Genomic DNA, 25,773 nt, shown 5'->3' on the forward strand with positions numbered 1-25,773 from the left:
ATATACACTGTTGAATAGTTGCTGCTCATAAGAAACAACACAGTATTAAATAATGGGCAATAAACTGATTTAGTTAACTAACACCTTGCTATAAATAACAATCCTGGGAATTTTATCATTTCAGGCTTTTATGGGTTATACCTGACTATAAATATTGTAAAATATCTTGTCTAATTGCTATTGGTAGTGATTGCAAGAGACTTTAGAATTCTGGGTGCATAATGCACAATTTGCGCATTGTAAAATGAATGGCAGTCATAACAAAGTGGAAACTTTACCATGTAAAATGTTAGCTCAGAACAATGTCTATTGCTCAAGATACAATCAAATTGTTCGTTGTCATAAATCAGTTTATCATCCAACAAATTGCCTTTTAGTGTCAAATCGTGTCATGAGTTTGCGAGATCGTAACTTCTGTCGGATTATTCCATCTCTGTTTTGATAACCAGCTACCAGTGTGCTTGCCTCTGTAACCACTTTGATATGTCTCTCAACTGCTTGGTTATGACATGGACATGAAAACCTTAAAGGGGTATGAATTGCCTTTTGTATTTCTTCAAGGGAGAGAGAATGTGTTAGTGGTGGTTCAATCATATCTGGCTCATTAAGGTTTACCAGCTTATGGTAAGATTTTACATTGAAATTGATTTTTGGATTTGATTTTTCCTCTTCCAAGAGATAGGCCATTAGGCCTATATCTTTTGCCTGTTCCCAGCTCAAACGAATCTTTTTTAAGATTGCGGGTCGGCACGCAATAATTAGGTATACAAAACAACAATTTGCTCGGCCCCATATTTTCAATAGTTCAGGGTATTATGTCCATTGCCAGATTTGATAGAGGGTAGTTTCTCACATCCTCACAGCTTCGTTCTCTCAACAGTAGCCCGTATCTCAGAAGACATCTCAGAGTGGGAAGCTCAGAAGGCAACATCTCTTAACCTGTTCCGATAAGATTGCTCAAAGTCCCTTGTCTTGTCCACTTCTTAGAAGCCATCTTTATTAAATTTATTTTCAACAAGTTAATGTAAATATTTTAATTTTGAAAATAAAGTAAAATATAGCGTGGTAACAAGGTGATAATAGCGTGGTAACAGCAATACAAAACAACGATATGGATTTACAGTACAAAAATAGGCATCTGATATAAAACAAAATCTCGAAAGCTGAAAAAGTATCTTTACATGAAGACTAACAAATTAGAAACATTTTAAAATCATGTTTATATGGAATTGAAGAACTTATAACTAAAACATGACCATAATCGGAAGTATTTTTTTTTATTTGTTGTATTTTAAATAAACGTAACTTTACCAAGCTAAATCTTGTTTAATCGAATAATAATTTTGGATTTTAATTATAGATATCTATACACATGTTTTTATATACGTTCCCCAGCAAATTTCCAAAATAATTTAAATAAACACGCCCTAATAAACCTAAAAAATTAACAACATGGACACCACGAGAAACCAAAAGAAAGAAAGGAAAACCAAAAGTAAGATGGAGGGACGACATTGACAAACAATGCAATACAACCAATTGGTACCAACTAGCACATAATCATGTAAAAATCAGTCTACGTCTAATCAAGTAAGGTTGCCAGCAAAACCAGTCGCCATGTCATTGCACAAATAATTTTGGCAAACAATTTCCATTTCTGCTTTTTAGATTCAAAACAAGAATTAAAAAAACTCCAAAAAGCAACTTGCAAACAATATCATCCCAAATATGACGTTGATCTCTCCAATTTTAAAGTTTCTTCAGAGGGTTTTCCAGAAATTTATCCTGAAATGGTTCAAGTTGATTTTTACCAAGGAAGATTCATTCCTGACGATGAAAAATACAATCCTAAAAGTCAAGGAATTAAGTTGGCCGCCTCTGACCAAGTAGTAACAATCGATCAATTAGTTTCTGATGTTCAAAAGAACAGTTTTGTGTCGGTCATCGGATATCCTGGGTCAGGAAAAACAACCTTATCGAAACGTCTGGCACGACGACTTTCTCAAAGTGAAGATTATCTTGTCGTAAGGAAGCTTTTTATGGAGATGAATGACTGCAACGAACAATTATCATTGAAAGAATTTCTACTGGGAGATTGCAACTACAACTTAAGCGACCTAGAACAGAATTCTGTTTTTGAATGGATCACAGCCAATCCAGAAAACTGCTTCATTATTTTTGATGGATTTGATCAAGTGAGTTGGAACTTGAACGAAAATGTGAAAAAATCCAACTACAATACTCCACTTCAATACTGGGAACTTGTTTCGAATCTTTGTTTGGGAAAATTTCTTGAAAGTTGTCACTTGATATTCACTTCTCGACCACACGCCATGCTTGATATTCCAAAAAGATGCCGACCCAAACGCACTTACTTCATTCGTGATCTGACGTCTGACAACATGAAAATATTATTCGACGCCTTAGTCAACGCCCAACAACAATCTAAGATTCTTTGGAACAATCTTACAGTAAAAACTCCACATTTAACATCAATCTGCCACAACCCTCTGATGCTGCAACTCTACGTGAGAGCATCTCTTGGATCGTCACAAATTGATGATATATCCACGATGACCAGGATATTTCATACTGTATTGTTAAATCTTAAAACCTCTACACACGCCGTTTCCACATCTGATGATATTGTAATCAGACTTTCAAAAATCGCATATGAAGCAACAAAAAAAGGAACCGTATTGATCACAACAGATGATCTTGTAAAAGAAAGTCTCACCAGTCAGGTAGTTCAAGATCTTGTCGTCGCTCTTATGGGAGCAAACAGAGAATATGCACTCCTGGAAGGGCAGCAACGGTTATATTTTAGTCACCAGACCTTCCAAGAATACTTTAGTGCTTTGTACATCTGTCGTGAAATGTCATCACCTGATTTCAAATTATTCGTTCAAAATAACTTACTGGAGGATCACTGGGCTGTGGTTGTCCAATTTACGGCCGGACTCCTTTTGGATCCGATCATGAACAAAGGTAAGTTTGTGTTTTATCTACAGACTATTCATCATAAAACTTACAACAAATTATATTATCGCACTTCTTTTCATTATAATAAGTCGAGACATGATTTATCAACTTAATGGGAAAAAATCATTGCAATAATTTATCCTCCTTAAGCAAATTTTAATTGACCTATAAAACTTGAGTCTTGATGTCATTTTATATAATAATTATTTCACCATCAACTAAACTTTTTTTCAAATCTATAGATCTATCGAGCTCTGCAGTTAACAAACTTCCTGCAATGGAATCTACGTCATCACTGACACAAACGTCATCTCAACCAACAACTTCGTCTTCACAAATTGCTTCAAGTAGGAATATCAGCTAGATATTTTGCGATTATATTGTAACAAGGAACAATATGTGGTTGCTTGTTTCCTTCAAGTAAAATTACTTTTGGGAACCACTGGGCTAAGTAATCGTCGGCATGTGCCCACAATCTTTATTTCTCAACGAGTCAACCACGCAGCTGCTTCAATGCAGCGTATTTGATAGTGGAGGATGGTTTGTATGTGAGCACTAACATTAGGGTTACGTTGTTATTATATTTCTGGTGCCCTGTTGGTAGGTATTATTTTTGCGGAATGGTCAATAATTAAAACAAACGGCACCAAAACAGAGACAACTTAATGACACGTAGCCTATAGCTACTGAACATTAAAAGTCTTCGCAACTACAGAGTAGCTACAGCGCAACGTGTGTCGATTGTACGTGTCATGCAAAATCATAAATTGTATTAGCTCTGAGCCAGGTCAAGCACGTCTGTTCAGCAACTCACAAATGGGAACAGCTACTTCATCTTTATTTCTATTTACTTTAATACTGAAAGGGTCAAGTGTGTGAGCATATTCTACTGTGTGTGCATTCAATAGTAAGGAATAGGTTCTGGAAATATGTTTTTTATTTTTAATGTGTTAGATTTTTTGGATTGTGCGCCTAAGCAATGCATTTTAAAGCAGCTCTGTATATTTTTATTTGAAAAGAAAAAAATATAAACTACGCCATAGAAGTTCTGACTTAGTTCGTGCTGACTTTTAAAAGCACATCAAACAGCGTTTGAATGGCTAGAGCAGGGGTCACCAAACTTTTTTCTCTGAGAGCCGGATTGCTGCGAGATTAACAGCTGTGGGCTGGATGCAAATTGCGAAAAGATATAGCCTACAACTATTTAGAATCTCCATTGACGTGAATTGAGGACAATAAAGAACAAAGTCAGCGGTGGAATAGCAAAGTTGTGATGAAAATCGAAAGGTTGCTGGAAAAGTTATCCCCTGCTGTGATACACTACAGGGCATCATGCTCTTGAAAAAACATTACATCTTTCCAAATTTGGCCTAGGCTATCCTCATTTGTGGTGGCCTAATGATAAAAGCAGAATCATTAGCAGGTTGCGTGTTGCTCAACAGCAACGTCAGTCCTTTACAAAAAGTTTGGTAACTTTTTTCCCAGTTGTAGTGCAGCTGTTATTTCCGCAGCACGTGGCGGGCCGGATGAAATTAGTTCGCTGGCCGGTTCCGGCCCGCGGGCCTTAGTTTGGTGACCCCTGGGCTAGAGCAGTGGGTCTTAAACTTTTGCCTTGTCGGCACCACCTTGAAATTACTAACCAGTTCTCGCACCCCTCCTAGGATTGGCTGAAAAGCAATAGTCGCCTACAGTTCGAAATTTTTGTTGAAATCTGTTAAAACAACTTTGCTTCTTAGGTCATAACAAACCTTGATAATTCAGCATCCCCGCACCGCCTAGACACAGGTTTCGCACCCCTTAGTGGTGCGTGCACGCCTGGTTAAGAACCCCTGAGCTAGAGTGTTTTTAATTTTTATGTATGTTGACATTATAGTTGTCTCATGGCGGCACAATACTGTGCTACGACACACTGAGGGACTCAACAGTTCTAGCTCGTTTTTCAGATGTGCCCCAAGATTCCTTTCATCAAAAATCTCAGCAACTGAGCAGGCAATCCACTTCTTCAAATCAACCGCAATCATCTTCCGAGGATGCTTCATTTGTTTTTCAAAAGTCAAAACCTCAAAAGTTAATGAGCAGATTGAAATATTTCACAAAAAAAATATTTCCAAGTAAGAAATGAATTATATGATTTTATGTTTAAAATAAACAGCATTCAAAACATTTATCACGTAACAATAGAAGATAAATGCTTTTTCAATCCTTACAAATTTTTGTGCTGTTATTGATGATTACGGGCCAAAAATAATTTTAAATATTCAACTTTTAAGTTTGTCTCAAATTTAATTAAAATAACAAACTTTACGTCCAGGCCTCATTTTATCGCAATAAACGTCACTATAATTACCACGGTAATTAACATTTATCGCTATTTGTGGTTTTGCAGAATCATCTGGAAGAACTGCTAAATCTTCACCACAATTACAACCATTTTCCCATCCTGGACCAAGTAAGGTTGAACTACACAGACAATTAAAGCTTTGTTAATCCTTTTCAACTGTTTGCATCTTTACACTTGGATCAGTTTGCTCAATGCGAGTTTCTCGATCGGGCCATGTAGCCTACTACCAGGGCCTCTGAGAGAAGTTTTCCCTAAGGGTACGAAGAGTCATTCCGGGCCCCTCTCACTCCGTGCCCCCTTCGTATTGGGCAAAGCGTGTGATGTTTGCTTAGGCGTATTGCACACCATACAACACTTTACTGCAGAATTAGACATCTGTGCGAAATAATAGTATCAGGCTGCAATAAAACTTGTACAGCTTTAATGTAAAATTTTCAAACTTAGTTATTTATCTTAGATGTAGCCTATAATTATTCCAAATGAGGACACTATGTGGTGTCGAAAACGTTGGATTTAGTAGTGTTTTATTGTTTTTTTGTGTTTAATAAAAAATGTTAAATCCGTTAACGTTACTGAGTATTATATGTATCTGGTACAAGTCAAGCTCGCTACCAAGGCTCAAACATAACATCTGGTTAAAACATATATCAAATTAATCATCTGACCAAACCTGACCTGTCTTCATTAATTTTTGCATTCACTACATGCTTAGCAGAGGGAAATGAAGTCACTTTTTTTTACTTCGGCTCCGCTCCTCCTTTGAAAGTATTGACTCTGGCTCCTGCTACAACTCCGAAATTCATTTTGAAGTGAAATAAGCGTGAAACTACCTTTTTCAAATAATTAAAAAAAAACACAAAATACCCTAAAGTACCCGGGCTTTAAAAAAAAATCTGGCGGGTTAGGCAATCTCAACCCTGTTTTTGCTACACTATGCCCCTCCCCCCCCGGACAGGAGAATAATCAACTTTTATGATTTAATTTAAGGTGCTTTTAACAGAACATTTTTAACCTAAAGCATTAAATCACCACTTTGGGGCCCTAATTTGCGCCCAATGCACTTAGTTACCTTTCCGGGCTCTCTTGCTACATTACGACTAAAGAATAACAACTTTTATGCTTGAATTTAGTTGCTTAGGATGGTTTTAACCAAACATTTTTGCTCGTAAACTATGAAATCACAATTCCGGGCCCCCCAACAATCACAAGATTGGGCCCTCAAGGGTACGCCCTACCCTCCGTACCCCCCTCTGATAGGCCCTGTCAGTAAGTTGTTGATGGTGCTGTTGAGAGGTGTCGCTTGTACAGCTTTAATGTAAAATTTTCTAATTAATTTACCGGTACTGTATTTATTTCTCTGAGATGTAGCCTATAATTATTCCTGATGAGGACACTATGTGGTGTCGAAAACGTTAGATTTAGTAGTTTTTTCTTGTTTTTTTGTGTTTTATGTTAATGTATAAAAAATGTTAAATCTGTTAACGTTACTACAAGTCAAGCTCTCTGCCAAGGCTCAAACATAATTTTCTTGTTAAACTATAATAAAATTAATGATCTGACCAATAACCTTTCTTTTAACTTTTGCATTTACCACATGCCTAGCAGAGGTGAACGAAGTCACTATATTTGACTCCGGCTCCTGCTCCAACTTTGAAATTCATTTTGAAGTGAAATAAGCGTGAAACTGCCTTTTCCAAATAGTTTCTAAAAGACCCAAAAATAACCTAAAAAAGCAAGGGCTTTTTGACCGGGGTTTTCTCAAACTTGCTTATACTAGCCCCTCCCCCCCCCCAGACAGGAGAATAACCAACTCTTATAACTTAATTTAGTGTGATTTTAACAGAACATGTTTTGCACGTAAAGCAATATTCCACCACTTTGGGCCCCTAATTTCTCAATTACCTTTCTTACGCTACATTACGGGCCCCCCCAGAACTAAAGAATAACAACTTTCATGCTTGAGTTTAGTCGTTTAGGATGGTTTTATCCAAACATTTTTGCGCGTAAACTATAAAACCACAATTTCAGGCCCCCCAACAATCCCAGGCCAGGGCCCTCAAGGGTACGCCGTACCCTCCGTACCCCTCTCTCATAGGCCTTGCCTACTACTTCCGCAAACAACTATCTGCCGCTCCGTGACATTTGCTAAATGTTCTGTAATGTTTGTTTGTATATTTCATAACATGTTGTTTAAATTATGAGCTAGGCCAACACAAAATTTGCGAGGCTAAGCAACTGCATGTAAATTTAAGGCAAACAATAATAATAAGATAATTTTTTACTTTGGCCTTGCACTGTATAAACTGAGTTTCGACTCAAGCGTTAGCAATGATTTGTTAGCAGACTTACTACTGATGTAAAGTGTACAAAGATCACATGACGCAAGCACAACCAAGTTAACCATCGTTTCCTTTCAAGATTTAAAACCGTCGTTCTATTTCAAGTAGAATATATAGGCAGGACTACTTTACATTTGTGCGTTGAGCTAGAATTTTAACAACTTTGTAAAGTAATCTTTAAGTAACTTTAAAATGCATACATTAGCGATTGCAAACCTGTTTGCATTTTTATAGGCTCTTCAATCATCCAGATACCTTCAGAAGAATCCGTTACTTTACTACGCCACAAACCTTCCCAGCAAACCCGACTATCTTCATCAGGTAAAGTATAGGCTACTTAATATTTGTGAATTAGGACTGTCTGTAACAACACTGTATAAAGTAACTTAAAACACAAGCTACTTTATTTCTGCACTTCGAACGTTGAAAAGTTCATTTGCCCACCAAGATTATTTGTTTAATTAAGATAAAACGACAAGCCAGAGTGGAATAAAGTGGGAACCGCATTTCCACACTTTTTTTTTACACGTTATCTCGCAAACATTTTGGCAAAACCCAGATCTGTACCGCTCGTCAAAATTTACAACAAATTACAAGCTAAACATTTCAGTAAATAATGCAGTGATTTGCTGTACGTCTGCAAAAGTAATGATGGCAAGCCGTTCTTTTTATGAGAATGTGATTTTTTTTCAGGTGAAAAGTTGCACAAGAAGAAAGTATTTATTTCAGAGCTATATAAGAAAACTCGGGAATTTTCATGTAAGTAAATATTTTTACCTGGTGAACACAGTTTTTTATGCTAAAAAGGTTTCACCAATTTCAGGGTAGCCTATATTCAAGGCACTGAAACTCAATGCTGCATTGCCTTTTGAGTGGTTTTATTTTTAAAAAGTGTTCAAACTTCAAGTTAAAAACAATCAAAAACTGTAAAATTATCAAGTGAATAGAATCAGCCAGGTTTGGAAACAAAAGTTAAAACAACAAATATTAGATACAAGTATAAACACAGTAAGCGTAAAAGCACAATAAGTAAGCTATGCAATAAAAGTGGAAAAGCATGGTCACAGTTCAGGCAACATAAGTCACTTTATGTACCAAGCAAGACCTTAAATAATATGAGATGTTCTACTGGTGCAAATTGAGCTAAACTATCACAAGATGTATACAGTGACAATTTGCTTTTATTGCGACGTTTCGTCAATCAGACACGACTGACTTCTTCAGGGGCTAGACCAGGTAGTGACTACCTGTCTAGCATGGCAAAACACAGGACCATGTTGCTGAAATTAACTAAACATGCAAAAATGAAAATTCAACTTCTAGACAAAAAATTATCGCGCGCAAAGTTTGAAATACCGGTAACTTAGAAGAAGGGACTTAAATGTTAACAATCAACAACCCTTAAATGTTAACAATCAACAAATGACAGATTTTTTGTCTGGGTTGTTGATTGTTAACATTTAAGTCTTTCCTTTTTTCTAACTAATTCAAACTTTGCGCGCGATAATTTTGTCTAGAGTTGAATTTTCATTTTGCGTGTTTAGTTGGTTTCAACACCATGGTCCTGTGTTTTGCCATGCTAGACAGGTAGTCACTACCTGGTCTAGCCCCTGAAGAAATCAGTCGTGTCTGATTGACGAAACGTCGGAATAAACGCAAATTGTCACTGTATACATCTTGTGATAGTTTAGCTTAATTTGCACCAGTAGAACATCTCCTATTATTTAATTTAATGCCTGGTGAACAGCCTCATTCAATTTTAAGCAAGACCTTGTTAAGTTGAAACAGTCTTGACAAGATAGCCTAACTATTTTTCAAGATTTTAGTCTACACCTCCGCTAAAGCCATTCCGTCGATTATGGAGTGGCAACCAGAGATGATCGGAGTCTGGATTTTCAGGCTTTGCATCCTGTTGTTTGCGGAAAATTACAAACATTACAAAGTCACTGTCTGTTTCTCCCAAGAAAAAAATTTTTACTAAATACTAAATTTTGCCTTCGCATCCGCTCCGGTTTTCAGACGAAAATTCGCGCTCCGGCTCCAGTTGAAAACAGCCGGACTCCGCATTTTTTTACTCCGGAATTCCAGCTCCTGCTCATCTCTGGTGGCAACCCACCGACAACAACCCTTCAGTTTTTTTCATGATTATGGACAGTAGCCTACTCTGCTGTAGTGAGCAATGCCTACAGCCCTTCTAATAGTCTAAGCGTAAAACGTATTGACCTGGAATAAATTGCGACCTTAACAAATTAGGTATCGTTTGAAAGCTTAACTCCTCTAGATTAAGATTTTTGCTCTCCTCCAACCAGAGACCCTTGGCAAAAATAGTTATGGCCGTTTTTTAAGCAGCACCTTGCGCTGCTAGTGTCGAAAGTGCAATTTTCTTTTTGCGCAAGTTTCTGGTCTAATTTTCAACTCTTTTCCCTCCGTGTATAAGAAAGAGACAACTCACATTTGAAAAAATATTTTTTTTTAAATGACGTCACTCTGACGTCATCAAATTAACATTGTTTCCCTATTACCCCCAGCCCATTGATAATTGCAGATCCAATACATTTCAATTCAGTTGTTTTTATTTCTGACTATCATATCAAAAACAATACACGTCAACATAGCAAAGGTCGAGAAAAAGGTAGAAGCGACAAAACGCGAACGTTAAAACGTGCTTGTGACCGAAGTAAGTTATTGAGTTGAAAAAAAATTGGCACGGTCGCAACACCTTCAGAAAAATTTAAGATATAAAGGGAAAATAAAAAAAATAAAATGTTACAAAAAAAACAAACAAATAAACAACATATATTTATTATTTAGGCTATAGCTTGATTAGCCCACATAGCTTTAGCTGATATATTTAAGATTTGTATGGACAGTTGCTATGAAGATCGGTCATGGTGCGTTATCCAGAGTGCTGATGGTCGTGAGGGGAACACGTCTTGATGCGTTTAGCTCATAGCAAAGAAGAGCGAGGCAGGCAAAGAAAACCCCACAAAGAATTCCTACCACGGGCAAAGCCATTTCAAGGGCAACGCACCATGCCTTGCACGACTCACAAAATAGATAGGCTGTAACTTGACGACATAAAAACAATGACAAAAACAAATAAAACAAACTAGCAAAAACAACATCATCATCCTGCGGAAATCCAATTATACCCAGAGGAGTTATGTCTTGAAGAAATCAAGCGTGCTTTGTTATAAAGTTGCGTTGATAAAGCGATAATTTTACATCCCAGTCAGCTAAACTCGTCCCCTCCACACCGATCCAACGTCAGCAAACGTTGAGTTAATGCAAAAATGACAGGCATCGCTAGCTGGGATGCAGTAGTGGGATCTAAAAGATCGTTTTTAGACAGAACGGAGCTTCATATAATGATTCAAGGGGGCATTTTGACCCCAGGTCCGGCTTAATGACGAAACTAAGTTTAATGACTAAACTTTACTTCAATAATTATGCCTTCGAGGAAATGGTTGTCAGTTGAGTGCCCAAGGCGTAGAACTATTGTTCTTGTCGACGGTGAAAATTCGACTCACACTGCTAATGGATATGCCATGTCTGAGGAGTAGCCTACAGCTCAATTATCCAGTGGAATCTTTTGGGTAGCCCAAATTTCGGCAAAACACAAATATCCATCAAACAAGAAAAATTGGCAAATTGTGCGTGGGTCTGGGCAACCACCCTATGTCTTAACGCAGCAAGCGCCTTCCTGCCATAGGAGAATAAAGATCGCCATGAACTATGTGGTACCGTACAATTTTTCATTTGATATTGTTTTATATTTTATTATCATAAGCAAATTTAAAGTGCCTCTGACAGGTAAATAAATTCTCTAAATTTACCTAAGATAGCAAAAAGATGACACTAACAAACTTCCCTGACCAGCAAATCGTAAAAAATATCAACAGGCTACTAAGTTACACGCTTGCAAACTTTCGTTGACATCGCCGAATCTAGCACTCATTCAATTGCGAAAATAAAAACGGCAACACCGCTGTGACGTCACAGTAAGCGGGAAGGATACATTCTTTCTCTGTGATGACTTGGTAAAGTATGGTACGGCTACTGCAAAACGTGAATGTGTGGGGCTCTGTTGGTCTAAAGAATTAAGAATTACCGAAATGAAAAAGTGAACTTATTATTACTATCAGGTTTCGATCAAATAGTTGAGTCTACTTTTATCAAACAGCATCTCAATTCAATTGAAATTGCAGTTTCATAGGGCTACAATTTTCATACTTTTTTATTTGTCCTGATCTGGCTATAGCCATTTACAGTGTAACAACAGTAGGCCTATCTCACAAACAGTACCTTTAATTTATGGTTGAGGCAATGCCTACAAATTGCTGTTTATGTGACATTGTCAGTGACAAAGACCGTGTGCTTTCTTTTCCCATTTTCCCACAAAACAAGGTACTAAGAAAATGGTCAAAGTTTTCTTCAAGTGTTCGAAAGTGGGATGGGCCATACAAAACTAGTCGTATATGTTCACTTCACTGAAGATGATTTTGTCAATACCAATCAAGTAAAAATGCCTACAGGCATGTGTTGGAGTGTATACTACAAGCAGTGCTCTCATAAATGAAAACCTGAAAGTCCCCAAAGCTACGTCTAAAAATCCCTAGATTACATCAAAATTCCCTAAATCAGTATTACATTCAGTTTCACGTTCTGAAACAAAAAAACAAGAGTTAAGCGGTTTAAACAACAACACTAGCAAAAACCATTCTACATAACTTTGTTGTATTAGTGGGCAAAGTCTCACAGCAAAAAGCAGTACGGTATGTTAAATTACAGTGATGTTTAACATTACAGGGATACAGTGAAGATTTCTCAATGCTTATCACATGCTAAAAATGACATAAACTGTGCACGACTATCGACTTATTCATGAGAGCTAATTCGATTATGTGCTTCAGCATCTGTAGCTGAACTCTTCACAGCCCTTGCCAACTGCAACAATTTAGCTCGATCACTTAATCCCAGTTTGTCAGCTGACTTCATACCTTGGGTGTGTAGCAAACCAACTAAACTTTCTGACTTTAAACTGTTCCTGTAGTCAGTTTTAATGTCCTTCAAGCTACTGAAAAGTCGTTCAACTGGGGCATTTGAACATGGCAGGGACATTAGGCAAGTGACTACTTGACGCAAGTGCTTGTACTTCAATTCACCTCTAATTGTTTTCTGAGATAACCGTTCCTTCCAAAATTCCATATCATTGCGACCATCCTTGGTATCAGTAGGCTCTTCAATCGCTTGTTTCCTCCACTCTATGTCTACCACATCTAGTGGTGCTACATTTTCCAAAAACTTGAAAGATGTATATACTTTTGTCAATGTTGGTGGAAAGCATTTCACGGCATTGGACGGAATTAAAAACTCTAAAGATTTAAAAGTGTCATTCCTGGAATCGTTAAACCTTTTCCTAATTTGGCATACTAGCTCCAGCATAAAACTGAGGCAAGATGATCTCACCTGTCGAACTCCAGCTGGATCTTTTTCAAAGCATTGAGAAAGAGTAGCTGTCGAGGCAACACCCACATAGACATGATCAAGTGGGACTCTGTTATTGGGATTATAAATGTCAACCTCAAATGGATCAGTTTGCCTCACAATTTCCACACACAAGAAATCACAAAGTGTTTCCTTCAGTAGTTTAGATACTTCGGATCTCACATAGTGAAGCATTGGGGATTGTGTTTGGAAGAGTGTGTTAAAGGCATTAATTCTCTTCAACTGAAAGCTTAAAAATTCCAATACAGCTTTGTGGAATTTGTTATCTAATGCCTGAAGTATAGTTTTTACTGTATTTGATGGATCACGGTTGCTTGTAACATAATCTGTAAAATATAAATAAAGAGCAGGCCATTGTTCCAAAACTCTGTTGACAACACTTTCCATTGACAGCCACCGTGTCTGGGTAAGACCGAGAAGTTTGTGAACAGGAATGCTACAAAATGCTTGAAATTCTTGTAAATTCTTTGTTCGTTGGCTTGAACGACTGAAATGAGCATAAATGTTCCTCAACATGTCTTCCAAAGAAATTGACAATTTTACACAGGCATAGGAAGCACAAAGATGAATCATGTGACAGCTACACCTCACTGATATAATATCAGGATAATCTCTTTTTAGAAAGGCAACTACGCTACAGTTACTTCCAAACATGACATTAGTTGTATCTGATGAGTAGCCAATCACATTACTCATAGATATGCCTTTATCACTAAGACATTGTCCAATAGCATCATATATTCCCTTACCTGTGCTGTCAGTAACAGGTATTAGATCAAGAAACTGGGTTACAATGCTGAGAGTTTCATCATCACAATACGTTACAACAATGCCAAGTTGTTTTTCAGTTCCTATGTCAGTGGTTTCGTCTGGTATTATACTGAATTTTGTTTTCTTGAGTTTCATTTCCAGCTCCTTTGCAAAGTAACAGCCTGTCCCTTGCCTCACAATATTAGTGCACTTTGTAGTGTCCAGGTGTACATTTGACAAAGCGTTTTGTTCTATCACGCTAGTTGGCGCTCTAGATTGAATTAATGACAACAAAGGATTAGCCAATGTAAAAGGTAAGTTATGCTGAGCTATGAAAGCAGCAATCTGTACTTCTGTAGTTTCCTTGTATATGCTTTGATTTGCAATTTTTTCAAAAGCAGAACTTATTGATGGGACACCTTGTTTACTTGACATACTTTTTATATGCAATTGAGTGTTCGAATGTTTCATTAGTGCAGATCGATGACATGGTACATCTTTGTTGCACAAGCAGCATCTTGCTTCCTTGTGAGTTTTTGTTGGGCCCACCAACCAGTCTTTAAACTCTTTTTGCTGCAACCACTCAGCACGAAACTTTTGATCATATTTTATCCTTTTCCTTTTTCGCTCAACTTCTGCCATAACTAAACCTATACCTTATTAAAAACAACGAATTCAGAGGCTATTCCTGCGGGCTGTATGGAAAGCAATGTTGCCATTTAATACTGTAAGTCATTTTGATACTAGCTTCAACACAAACCTTAATCTACCTCTCAACTTAGCCCTAAGCCTCACCTATTAACCCTAGCTTTATCTCCTCACCACAAGCATAGCTCAGGTGGCAATACTGCAGCATAGGCCTACTCTGTAACTGAGACACGAAGCATACTTTTTGCTTCAGTCTTCACAGCGCAGCTTCCTTGCCCAACGTCACTAATCACTGTGTTAACACCTTCGCCAAACGCACATAAATTGCTGCTACCGGTACTGCTTGCTAGACTGCTGCGGAATCGCCTCGATCTTCTTGCTCATCAAAGCTCAAGTCAACGGAGTAACGGACAAAAAACAGCTCGCTGCTGTTTTCCGGGGAATACCCTGTAATGAGCTTGTCAACTATTGGATTATGGATATAATTATAGCAATTACGTGTTTCCTCTTTGCTTAATATGAACTCAAATATGGAAGAAAACTTTACAAATAAACTTCCATTCATCTTGTAAGCGAACACGACAAAACTGCTAAAATCCCCAAAAAATCCCTAAATCATCAAATTCCCTAAACTTGTCCCTAAAAGTGGTCAAAAGTCCCGATTTAGGGACAAATTTCCGTAAAATGAGAGCACTGACTACAAGGTGATGCTTTCGGAAGCAACAATCGGATTGTGATGCCGTCATGTATTGTTTGGCGAATCCGAAACAATTTTCCAGATCCAGATGGCCGTTACACAGGATTTCAATGGCCAACTGAAGGCACATTATGAGAGAGAGAGAGAGAGAACTTTTATTTATTTTTGAATAGTGATGATGAATTAAATATGAATGATGATTCGTACGATTTCTTCATTTTTCACTTCAAGTATATTTTAGGTTTTGTAGGAACGTATCCAGTACAGTTTTATTAAACTGCAAAAAACAATAAATCTTCGAAAAAAGCAACCGCTTGTACCAACTCCGACCAAACTGTGATTACATCTAAGAAGCGTTTGTTTCATCCGTTGCTAACTACATCCACTTAGGATGACGTAATACCACCAAAGTCGTCCCAGAGCAGTGAAATATGGAGTTTCGCCTGTGGTGGCGCTGCGGAGCAGTTGTTTGATTAAATTACGCCCTAACCAGTCGAGCTACAAGGTTAAGATTAAAAAGTTCGCTAAGTGTAATTCCGTGCTTTGTTGTTTTCGCTAGTTGTTTTCGCTTCCGTGCTTTGTTGTTTTCGCTCAGTTTTGTCGTGTTCGCTAGGAAATGCTTTAAAGAGTTACTATACTTGGATCCAACCTGTCAGGGGCACTTTAAGAAAAAAACTTCATACGTTTCTAGGCTCATTTTCAGTCCAGCCTTTGCAGTAACGTTCCTACATCACTTACTGGTGTGAACTTCTATGCTCGGTCGCTCATAAAATCAAAAGGGCAAAACGTTCCATTTTTTTTATGAAATCATTTATTGAAACATGATCAAACTGTCACAATCCTCAGGGCAGTCTTTTTGTACATAACTGAGATTGCAACAAGTTTCCCCACGACACTCTCCACATGCTGTTACGCACTTTAAGCCATGTTTTCTGCAACATACAAGACATTGTACCACATTGATTTTTTGTTCCTTCTTTGCATTTGCATCGTACAACGTTCAATAGCCATTCTGGTGCCGGATCTACATTGGTCTTTATTGGCATAACTGCACCTGCTGTGTCAGCTTTCCATCCCCACTGTGCGAGATCCAAGATTTCGGTGTCAAGATGCTTCCACTGACATACTGAAACAACAGTTTTATATCAACTTAGATAAATCAAGTCTGGCTGCCATAAAATTTTTGATTTGTAGTACACCACTTGTTTATGCTAGTCATGTTATAATGCAAGTTGTTTTGCTACAACTTGCATTTTTTCCCTTACAGCAGTTTAGTCATCATCATTTTCAGCCTGTGAGAGCCCACTGCAGAGCGTAAGCCTTCCCCTTTTCATGCCAATTTCAGGGGTCCCACTCGGCATAAAATCATAAAAAATCATAAAATTTTGCTTGATTTGGAAAAAATCATAAAATAGCATAAAATTTAGACACAATCATAAAAAATCATAAAATTTAGTGTTGATGGAGAACTGAGCATGTAAAAATTAAAAAAAAATTGATATAGTGCAATGTGTAACAGTTCCAACCATGATAACAGCTTAATTATTTGTGTAACGATTGTGACGCCGTCTGTTGAATGCGCTGATTTAGGATAAACCTGTGGTTGCGTAATCAAGTCCAGCGTTGTCTGTGGAGCTGGAATTAGAAAAGGAGCGTAGCTAGAGATACCTTCATTGCATGTTTTAAACGTCATTAGACATAGACAAATAGACGCTGAGAAGATTTCAAGACATTGCAGTTATTGTGGGAGAATGGAGAAAGGATAATTTGACAGCAATGTTTTGGGAAAAAGCGTAGAGCTAGGCAAGGAAACTATTGAGGCCATTTGCAAGCAATGTCTTACTCAGGCCTCGAAATTCACGGCGGACATGTCCTTAAATCTTGAGTGGGACTCGGCCTCGAAATTCACGGCGGACATTACTTTCTGCAGTTTTTGCCTAAGCAAAACAACTTCAAGTCAAACATTGCATCCACCCAGAGATACAAAAGGATTTCAGAAGCATTAAAGGATTCTTTGATTGAAGCTTATATTTCATTTGTATGATTTGCTTCTGGTGACTTTGAATGGTTTTTAGTCCTATTGCAATGTGAAGAGCCACTGATTCACATTCTTTACTCAGCAATGTGCTATCTGATCACAGCTTTGTTTAGCAAATTTATCAAAAAAAAGAACATATCATCCACAGAGTCAGAAAATCTTGTGTTTGATGTCACAAACAAAGAACTTCAGAAGCCGTTAAACTTGATTGATGTTGGAACACAAAAATTTTAGTCAGTGACAGTGATATTGCTGATATTGCTTGATATTGCTGATATGACAGTGACAGTGACAGTGATATTGATATTCCTTACTGAAGCTGACAAGAAAAAATTTAAATCTGACTGTCTAAACTTTTTTGTGGTTGCTACAAGTTACCTTTTAGTTTACATCATTTGCCATTACACTCATCTGTTATTAAGCAGGCACAATTTTTGCACCCAGTAAAAAGAAATGATGTTGGAGCTACAACGTCTATCGTCAATCAGTCTCCAATTGCCAAAAGTGCCTTGCAAATGCTTTTGCAATGATGTATCTGTTTTAAGAGAAGAGCTTTATGATAAGGCAAGACTGCAGTGGTTACGGTGTCAATCTAAGGATATTCTAGATGAGTTTTACAAAAAGACTGATCTTGAAAGTAACAAATACACCCATTTCCAATCTTCTTACTGGATTCTGGCACTAATCAAATATGGTTTAACCGTAACACCCTTACCAAAAGTGTCTTCCTACAAGGGAATTGACTATTATTGGGCAAAAATTGGAGGCCTGTTAGATGATGCTGGGATAAAAAAATATCCGCAACTACTTAGTCTTGCAAAATGTGTTCTAACATTAAGTCACGGTAATGCCAGTCCTGAAAGAGGTTTCTCCATTAATAACATTTGATTGATTCACATAGAAGTTTTCTTAAAGAAATCACAATTGTTGCACTGAGAATGGTGGAAGATGAACTAAATCGGTATGATGATGAGGTAAACTTTCCCATTAACAGAACACTGGTTTCAGAAGTGAAGGGTGCTCGTGCAAAATATATGGCTGACCTTGAGCAGGAAAGAGCTCTGGAAGAAAATTTGAGAAAAGAGAAAGAAAGTGCTCAGGCTACTGTTGAAGCCAACAATATGGCAGAAAAACAAGGGAGTAGAAAAAAATGAAGATGAAATTAAAAAAACTGAAGCAAGCATTAAAACTGCTGATGAAATTATTGGAGATGGGCATGCAAAGCTTCAGGAGGCATTGTCAAACATAGCATTGGATCGGAAAGTTCTTCAAGCAGCTGATGCAAGAATTGACATCGGCCGTAATCGTAAAAGAAAATGTGAGAATGCTAGGCTCCAAACTGAAATTAAAAAGAAAAGATCGTAAATGTGAATTCTTTACCAATTAACTTTGTCTCAACAAGTAAGTTGACTTTGAAATTGAACGAACGCCATTTTCAGTCTTATTTTTTTAAATTCTATTTTGTTCGTGAAATGTTTCAACTGCCTTGCTGTGAGTGTGAAGTATCCTAAATTCTGCTGACTTTGATTGTTTTTCTGTAATCGCTTGTTATCCTTAAAGTGTAAATAGAAATACTTTAAAAAATTAAATATAACAAAACATCGAGCTTTGATGTAAAATCATAAAAAAAGCATAAAATTTTGATGAAAAATCATAAAAAAATCATAAAATAACCAAAAAAATTCATAAAAATTCATAAAATTTTTGACTTTTTTGGCATAAAATCATAAAAAAAATAGGAAAGTCTTGAGTGGGACCCCTGCAATTTACATGATTATGTGCTAGTTGGTACCAATTGGTTGTATTGCATTGTCTGTCAATGTCGTCCCTCCATCTCATTCTTGTTTGTACGCAGTAGTCATCTTTGCACACAGTATCCCTGCGTACTGCAGGTACAGCAGTTTAATACTGTAGCGCAATTTCCTGTAATATTTTGAAGTTACCGACAATAAACAATTCTTGAAAAATATCTTCAAGTGCTATAATCTATAGAGCAAAGACGCTTTTATACTAAATGATTACCGATATTGTGTTACAATACCATTAGGCTACGCACTATTATTTCACCTGCGAAATGTACTCTGAAGGAATGAAAAAGAATCGCAGCTTCGGTGGGTGGCAATCTTTCAGGATGAACAGTGGAAGCTGTTGCAACCATCTGCATGTACTTGACGTACCGTAGTTGGCCAAGTAAATCTGCAGGTTTTTCACTAAAGCTTGATAGATCAACAAAATGTTGCATTATTATTGGTGAATCTCATTCAGACTGGTACTCAGCAACATTTTCATTTCTTCTTATTTAATTAACTGTGCACCAATACAGTCCCAGTGACCAACCTTTTCAATAACAAATCTCTTCCAGCATCAGCTATTTGCTCACGTGTAGAATCTAATCTACCAAATACATCAGCAGATTGTTGAAATTCTTCCTTTCTTAGGTATATATTTGAACATCTTTAGCTTTCCTAAGCAACAAGACAGATGAAATAATTAATCATTGTCACCAAATAATGTGTGCATACACTTCGTACATTGGCATTACAAATAGAAGTAAATACAATATTAGAATAATATTTAGTGGATTTGGTAATGACTTCCACCTGAATTCTTGCATATCTTTTAAAAGCTGATCAGAAAATGGTAAAAATGTACAGTACTTTCAGACAAGCATGGTAAGCAGTTCAGGAATGAAGAGTGGGGAAAATCCAGAAAATACTGAAAGCAAGATTAAAATGTACTGTTACCACAGCTGATTAATTACCATTGGTACCTTGTTGAAATATTACAGAAGTTGTATCACATCCACTGCAAGCATGAGCAAACAGCAAGTAATTTGAAACAACTTAGAAATTATTATTTTCATAAAAACCTTTGTAAAGCTGTGAAGAGAAAACACTAACCTCAGACCTGGGAAAAAAATGGCCACACAGCACATTTGCTCTTTCAAACTTAATCTGTATATGAATATGATATAGCCTTTACAGGTGGTCTCAGAAGTAACAAGAACCGTAGTTCATAGGCCTACTGGTAGGCTGGCCTCCTTTTTTAACTGATAGAGTGTGCAATTACCAGAATACGCATTATTGCATGGGTATCACTAGAAGCTACCAGGTCTCAATGAACACCCTTCATTTGTCAGTTTGTGCACCAGTGCACTGGTAGCCTATAACAGTGGCCTACTACTACTACGGTACCATATTGCATTCATTGGTACAAATACTTCACAGCTGCATGCAATGCCATTTGAAATCCAAGATGTTAAATGAAAGAGAACTCAGCTAAAAGAACAAGAGAAAACTCAAAAATTTAATATAAGCTAGACCAGGGGTGTGCAACCTTTATTACAGGAGGCCCAGATATGCATACTTGGGTGAAACCGCGGCCGTACGTTTATTTAACATATGATTTCTAGTAGTTGCAGGCACAAAAGAGTAGTTTTTTTGTTATTCATGTCATTCTTATACTAGGGGTTATCTCCTTCCAGAAATAATAAGTTAGGACGCATAAATTTCTGAAGAAAACAGCTATTCAAATTTATTGTCACATCGTCTTTAAACGAGCTCAGTGAGAAGTTTGCAGCTGGCTTCTTTTCCCGACGGCTTTTTCCAAATTTACTTTAATAGAAGTGATCGCAATTCGAAGTTCATTTTCCAAGTGTTCGTCTGTCAGAACCGATCAATAGGGAGATTTCATGACGCCCGTTTAAAAAAAAAATGTTTGCACAAATACGTTGAGCCAAAAAGTGCCATTTTTGAAGCCATGGATTTTTCAAATGTGGAAATTAAGTCATCTTAGTTGAAATGTTTTGGGTAAAAATCGCCAAGATTCATTTCTAAATACTTTGCTTTCAAATCCGTTTTCTCTTGAAGATCAATCAGTTCAAGTTATATCTTCTGGTGCTTTGTTGATGTCTGTGTTGAATGCCGAGGCGAATATACCAAACAAATGTTCATGATATTTGAAGTCCTTGAAACGAGCCAAAAATTCATACAACAATTTTTCAAGTTGGTCAGCAAATTCAGTTTTCTTCTCAGGATGCATTCCATAATTTCTTAAAGTTGGAAAGTGGAAAAGATTTCCTGTCTGTACGTGAGCTTTCCAAAGTCGTAGTTTGTTCATAATGCCTTTTATGTGACCACACATTTTTACGTTCCAAATAATTAAGTACGATGGATTAGCGGTGGCCGGTGGGAGACTTCTAAAATGGTTAACAGAAGGTGCGAAATCTACAATAATCCACTCCACAATGAATTGTTCAAACGTACCAGACTAAACTAAATTACCGTATAAACATGTTTCGCGGGACGCACACAATTCAAAATTGGCACATCTTCGCGGCCACATAATTCTTCTTCGCGGGCCGCACGTTGCACACCCCTGAGCTAGACGATTAGACATGCTGCATGTAAAGAACATTTAGACCTGTTTCCTTTAACTTTCATCATAGCCTAGCATACACTGTTATAGGCCTAGTGCACCTGTGTATCTCCTGCTGCCCGGTACCGTACCTAACGTTTTGACTTCTGTTGCAAACCAAATTAAATGAATAACCTGACATAACTTATTATTTAAATGGAAAGAAGCATTTGAAACCAAGGGTATGAAGGTGAATCTTGAAAAAACAAAAGTGATGGTGAGTGGAGCAGAAGGAACAGTTGTTGAGGACAAAGTAGATCCCTGTGGAATATGTGGCAAGAGAGTGATGAGAAATTCAATGCAATGCAAGGAATGTGGAAAGTGGGTACATGCAAGATGTGCTAATGTCAAGAGAGCCGCAACAAGATTGGCGAAGTGTTTTGTTTGTGGGAAATGCAGAAAAGGAAGGAATGAAGTGGAAGGCCATGATGATGAGTTCTGCCATGGCATCGAAACAGTGTGACAGACTTCTGTTATCTGGGTGATCGGATAAATGGAAGTGGTGGATGTGAAGCAGCGGTGACAACAAGGGCAAGATTGGGATGGGCAAAGTTCAGGGAATGTGGGGAAATGTTGTATGGCAGAAAATTTTCACTAAGGATGAAAGGAAAAATATATCGGAGCTGTGTGCGGCCTGCAATGCTATATGGTAGCGAGACATGGGTATTGAGAGAGAGTGAACTGGCAATACTGAGAAGAACGGAAAGGTCAATGGTGAGAGCAATGTGTGGGGTGAAAACGAGAAGGGAAAAAAGGACTGAAGAATTGTTGGATATGCTAGAGATGAGAGAGACCATAGACCAACTGGCAAGGGCAAATGGAGTAAGATGGTATGGACATGTGATAAGGAGGGAGGAAGGAAGTTTTCTTACAAAGGCACTAGATCTAAAGGTGGATGGGAAGAGGAAACGCGGTCGTCCAAGAAGAACGTGGAAACAACAAGTGAAGGATGAATTTAAAAAAGTCGGACTGAAGGAGGAAGATGCAAGGGACAGGGTGAAATGGAGAGAAGGGATTAGAACAATTGCTGCGCGGAAACAATCGGCCACCCCCACTAGTGGGGAACAAACCGACGATGGATTATGATGATGATGAACTTACCGAAAATGATGTTCTTGCAAACAGTTCCCAAAACAAATTAAACTAGGTTATGTGCTTGCCTGGTACTCAGTTCTGTGATATTTAGGCTAGTAGGCCTACTGCAGCCAGTGCAGAGTGGTAGATCAAGAATCTTTGCTATCCCAAACTTACTCAGTAGGCTACTGCCTAGTTACTTACAAACCTCAAGGCTAATAAGCTGGTCAGTGGTCACCGGAGCAACTTCGACTGCCAAAATTTTACACGGCTTGCTGGCCGTTAGCCTAATCATTCTGCTAGTGCTACAAAGTACGTACGGTACAATTTCAACCATGTTTCTGCTGAAAGCATGGCTAGATTGGCTGCGCCACTAGCGGCGCAAGGTGCTGCTTAAAAAACGGCCATAACTATTTTTGCCAAGGGTCCCTGGTTGGAGGAGAGTGATAATCCTAATCTAGAGGAATTAAGCTTTCCAACGATACCAAATTTGTTAAGTCTCAATTTATTCCAGTCGGCCCTATATTTTCGCATTTTACGCTCAGACTATAAGGGCTATAGGCGGATAGCCTACCAGAACTAAGAAAACATTAATGTTTTTTCTTGGAAACATGAAATTCAACATTTATTACACCAATTTTCAAAAAAATGGTTTAATTCAAAGTAATTTCAATGAATTATTTAAACAATGAGTTTTCTAGCACAAATTATTACTTGAATTTGGGAGTAAATACTTTTTTTTGGGCAACCCTACGCAGAAATCCCCCGTAAAGCTGAAGACGACAGTTTGTGATGGTAACCACTTTAACAAGTCGAAATTCTGCCACTGAAATTGACTAGAATGCAACCGTCAACCAATCATAAGCTACGGTTTAAGTGACGTAAAAAATGGCGAAAAGAAGATCATTGAAAGCAAATTAAGTGATGGATTTTTTGTCAGCTGGTTGGTTTAGGGGTTAGGGCTAGAAAGTAGTCATTTCATTGACGCGTGTTCGATTCTCACCACTGTTATTGCTCTTTTTCTTCTGTAATTACCAAATAAAGTTCAAAACAAGCATTAACTCTCTGGATGAGTGCTAGAAGAGTCACAATTGGACGGTAGCCTCTTATAACACGTTCTGATTGGTTGGCGGTTGCATTGTAGTCAATTTCAGTGGCAGAATTTCGACTTGTTAAAGTGGCTACCGTTTGTGATAGTTGTTGACAGAGTTGCCAACCTTGCAGTTTATGAGCAAGCTCAAACTTGCTTTTTTAAGTATACGCGTATTTTTTGCAACTTACAAGTTGTTTATAATTTTCAATTTATTTTTAGTAAAACGTAAATTTATTGTGTGATTTTTTCCAACTGGTTTAGTTTTACAACTTTATATTATTGTTTGACGCTTTATTTGTTTGGCAACTTTGCACAAAACTCCCGCCCAAATCTGATGGCGACCGCCATTTTGTTTTTAGTCGTTGAAGAGAAAGGATCAGTTTTGATTCAGTTGTAGCAAGAAATAGTTTGTTTCAGCTTTCAATTCTGTCATCATTCTGCTTGGTTTCATCAGACAAATGTTTTAAAGTTTGTTTCTGTCCGTGTCTTTTGAGTTTGAAGAAAGCATCAGCTTAGATTGAGCCGCAGCAAGAAATAGCTGATGGGAAAGTTTTCAAGATCAACTTGTGAAGTTACTTTGAAGATTTATCGACAAAGAAATCAAAGTTTATTTTAATTTGCAAGCTCTGGTTAGTTTAATGTTTTTACAAAAGTTTAGTTTCCACCTGCAAAGCTAGCCTAAGTATTTTGTACTAATTTGATAAAACTTCGAAGCCGTTGAAGACAAAACTTGTGATTTTGTGACCAGCTCACAAAAGTCTAGTCAGGTTGTTTTCAAATTAGAACTTTGCCTCAAACCTGAAGGTTTTGTTCAAAATAATTTGTTTATATTTTTGTTTTCGATATAAATAAATTAATGTTTTGTTCTTTAGTAAACAACTTGTGTTCAATGTTTGTTTATTTTATGGTTAGAACCAAACTGTGGTTTTAGATGACAACCTGGTTAGCCGAGCTAATATTGATTGATATTATTCCTGCATTGTTAGATGACTATGATGGTCGCTCAATCATCGCCATCAGCAAGATTGTGCGGGAAGGCAACGACTTGGAAGTGACAGTCACAGCAGGAAGTCATTCTGGTGGAGGGAGGATACGGATGGAATCCTCCGACACTCAGAATGACATCCATGCAGTGACGTCATTCCTCAATTCGATGCCGACGCGACTTGAAGTCCTTGATCTGTCCTATTGCGAAATGAATTCCAATCAATTCCTTCCATTGAAGGAGGCAATCAAATCGATGCCTGGATCCGTGAGTCATGTTTAACTTTTATAACCAACACATTGATTCATGGTCAGACGTTGATTCAACGTCGCATTACGTTGTTTTAACGTCTCAGTTTCACAAAGTAAGTTCCAGTTTCCAATTTTAATCATTTTCTAACAATTCTTGTAAACATAAAATAAATAAACAAAAAGTCACAACATAAATAAATTGTTTATGTTTAATTGTTGCATCATAATTAATTTGTGTTTAGATTGTTCGGATGTATCTCCATGGCAACCTCCTATGTCTTGATGACGTCATCGAGGTGTTGCACAAAGTTGAGGAGGATGTTGAGATGCAGTATTCCCTCGATGATGGAGATGGCAAGGAGAGAGATCCGAACATGGAGGAAAGATCCAAGCTACAAGAAGCATTGGATCGGTTGGATAATAAAGTGAGAGTTGTTTACGTTGTATCAACGTTATAACAATTAATTGTGTCAACATTAAATCAACGTCAATTATTCGCTTTGTCTTTTACAGAAGTTGAAGATCGAGGTTGGCAGTCGTCGCCTCACGCACAAGGATCGATGATGTTTTTATTTATTTGTTGATGTTTATAATAAAATTATGTCATCCAGTGATTTTGTTTGGTTGAGTTAAAAAGACAACAAACTGCTT

The 25,773-nt window shown here is 37.5% G+C and overlaps 1 protein-coding gene across 2 annotated transcripts; it reads left to right on the forward strand.

Moving 5' to 3' along the window:
- Window positions 1-1,482: 1,482 nt before the first annotated feature.
- Window positions 1,483-25,736, forward strand: LOC145774534 (protein NLRC5-like). Of its 2 annotated transcripts, XM_082585796.1 has the most exons (9): window positions 1,483-2,988; window positions 3,225-3,329; window positions 4,926-5,093; window positions 5,369-5,431; window positions 7,897-7,983; window positions 8,356-8,421; window positions 24,873-25,138; window positions 25,365-25,547; window positions 25,636-25,736. In XM_082585796.1, exons 1-9 carry the CDS (start codon window positions 1,791-1,793, stop codon window positions 25,684-25,686), a joined length of 2,187 nt encoding a protein of 728 aa, XP_082441922.1. In that variant the 5' UTR covers window positions 1,483-1,790; the 3' UTR covers window positions 25,687-25,736. The 2 variants fall into 2 exon arrangements, with proteins under 2 accessions (XP_082441922.1, XP_082441923.1); XM_082585797.1 differs by lacking the exons at window positions 4,926-5,093; window positions 5,369-5,431.
- The last annotated feature ends 37 nt before the right edge of the window (window positions 25,737-25,773 follow it).

Source organism: Aplidium turbinatum, chromosome 7 (assembly GCF_918807975.1).
Source record: "Aplidium turbinatum chromosome 7, kaAplTurb1.1, whole genome shotgun sequence".
Taxonomy (NCBI): domain Eukaryota; kingdom Metazoa; phylum Chordata; class Ascidiacea; order Aplousobranchia; family Polyclinidae; genus Aplidium; species Aplidium turbinatum.

Bases quoted from the DNA above. Each gene is read 5' to 3' on its own strand.
- LOC145774534 (XM_082585796.1), top strand. From the start codon at position 1,791: ATGGTTCAAGTTGATTTTTACCAAGGAAGATTCATTCCTGACGATGAA. The intron at 5,094-5,368 runs GTAAGAAATGAA...GTGGTTTTGCAG, and splicing joins CACAAAAAAAATATTTCCAA to AATCATCTGGAAGAACTGCT. The intron at 25,139-25,364 runs GTGAGTCATGTT...ATTTGTGTTTAG, and splicing joins TCAAATCGATGCCTGGATCC to ATTGTTCGGATGTATCTCCA.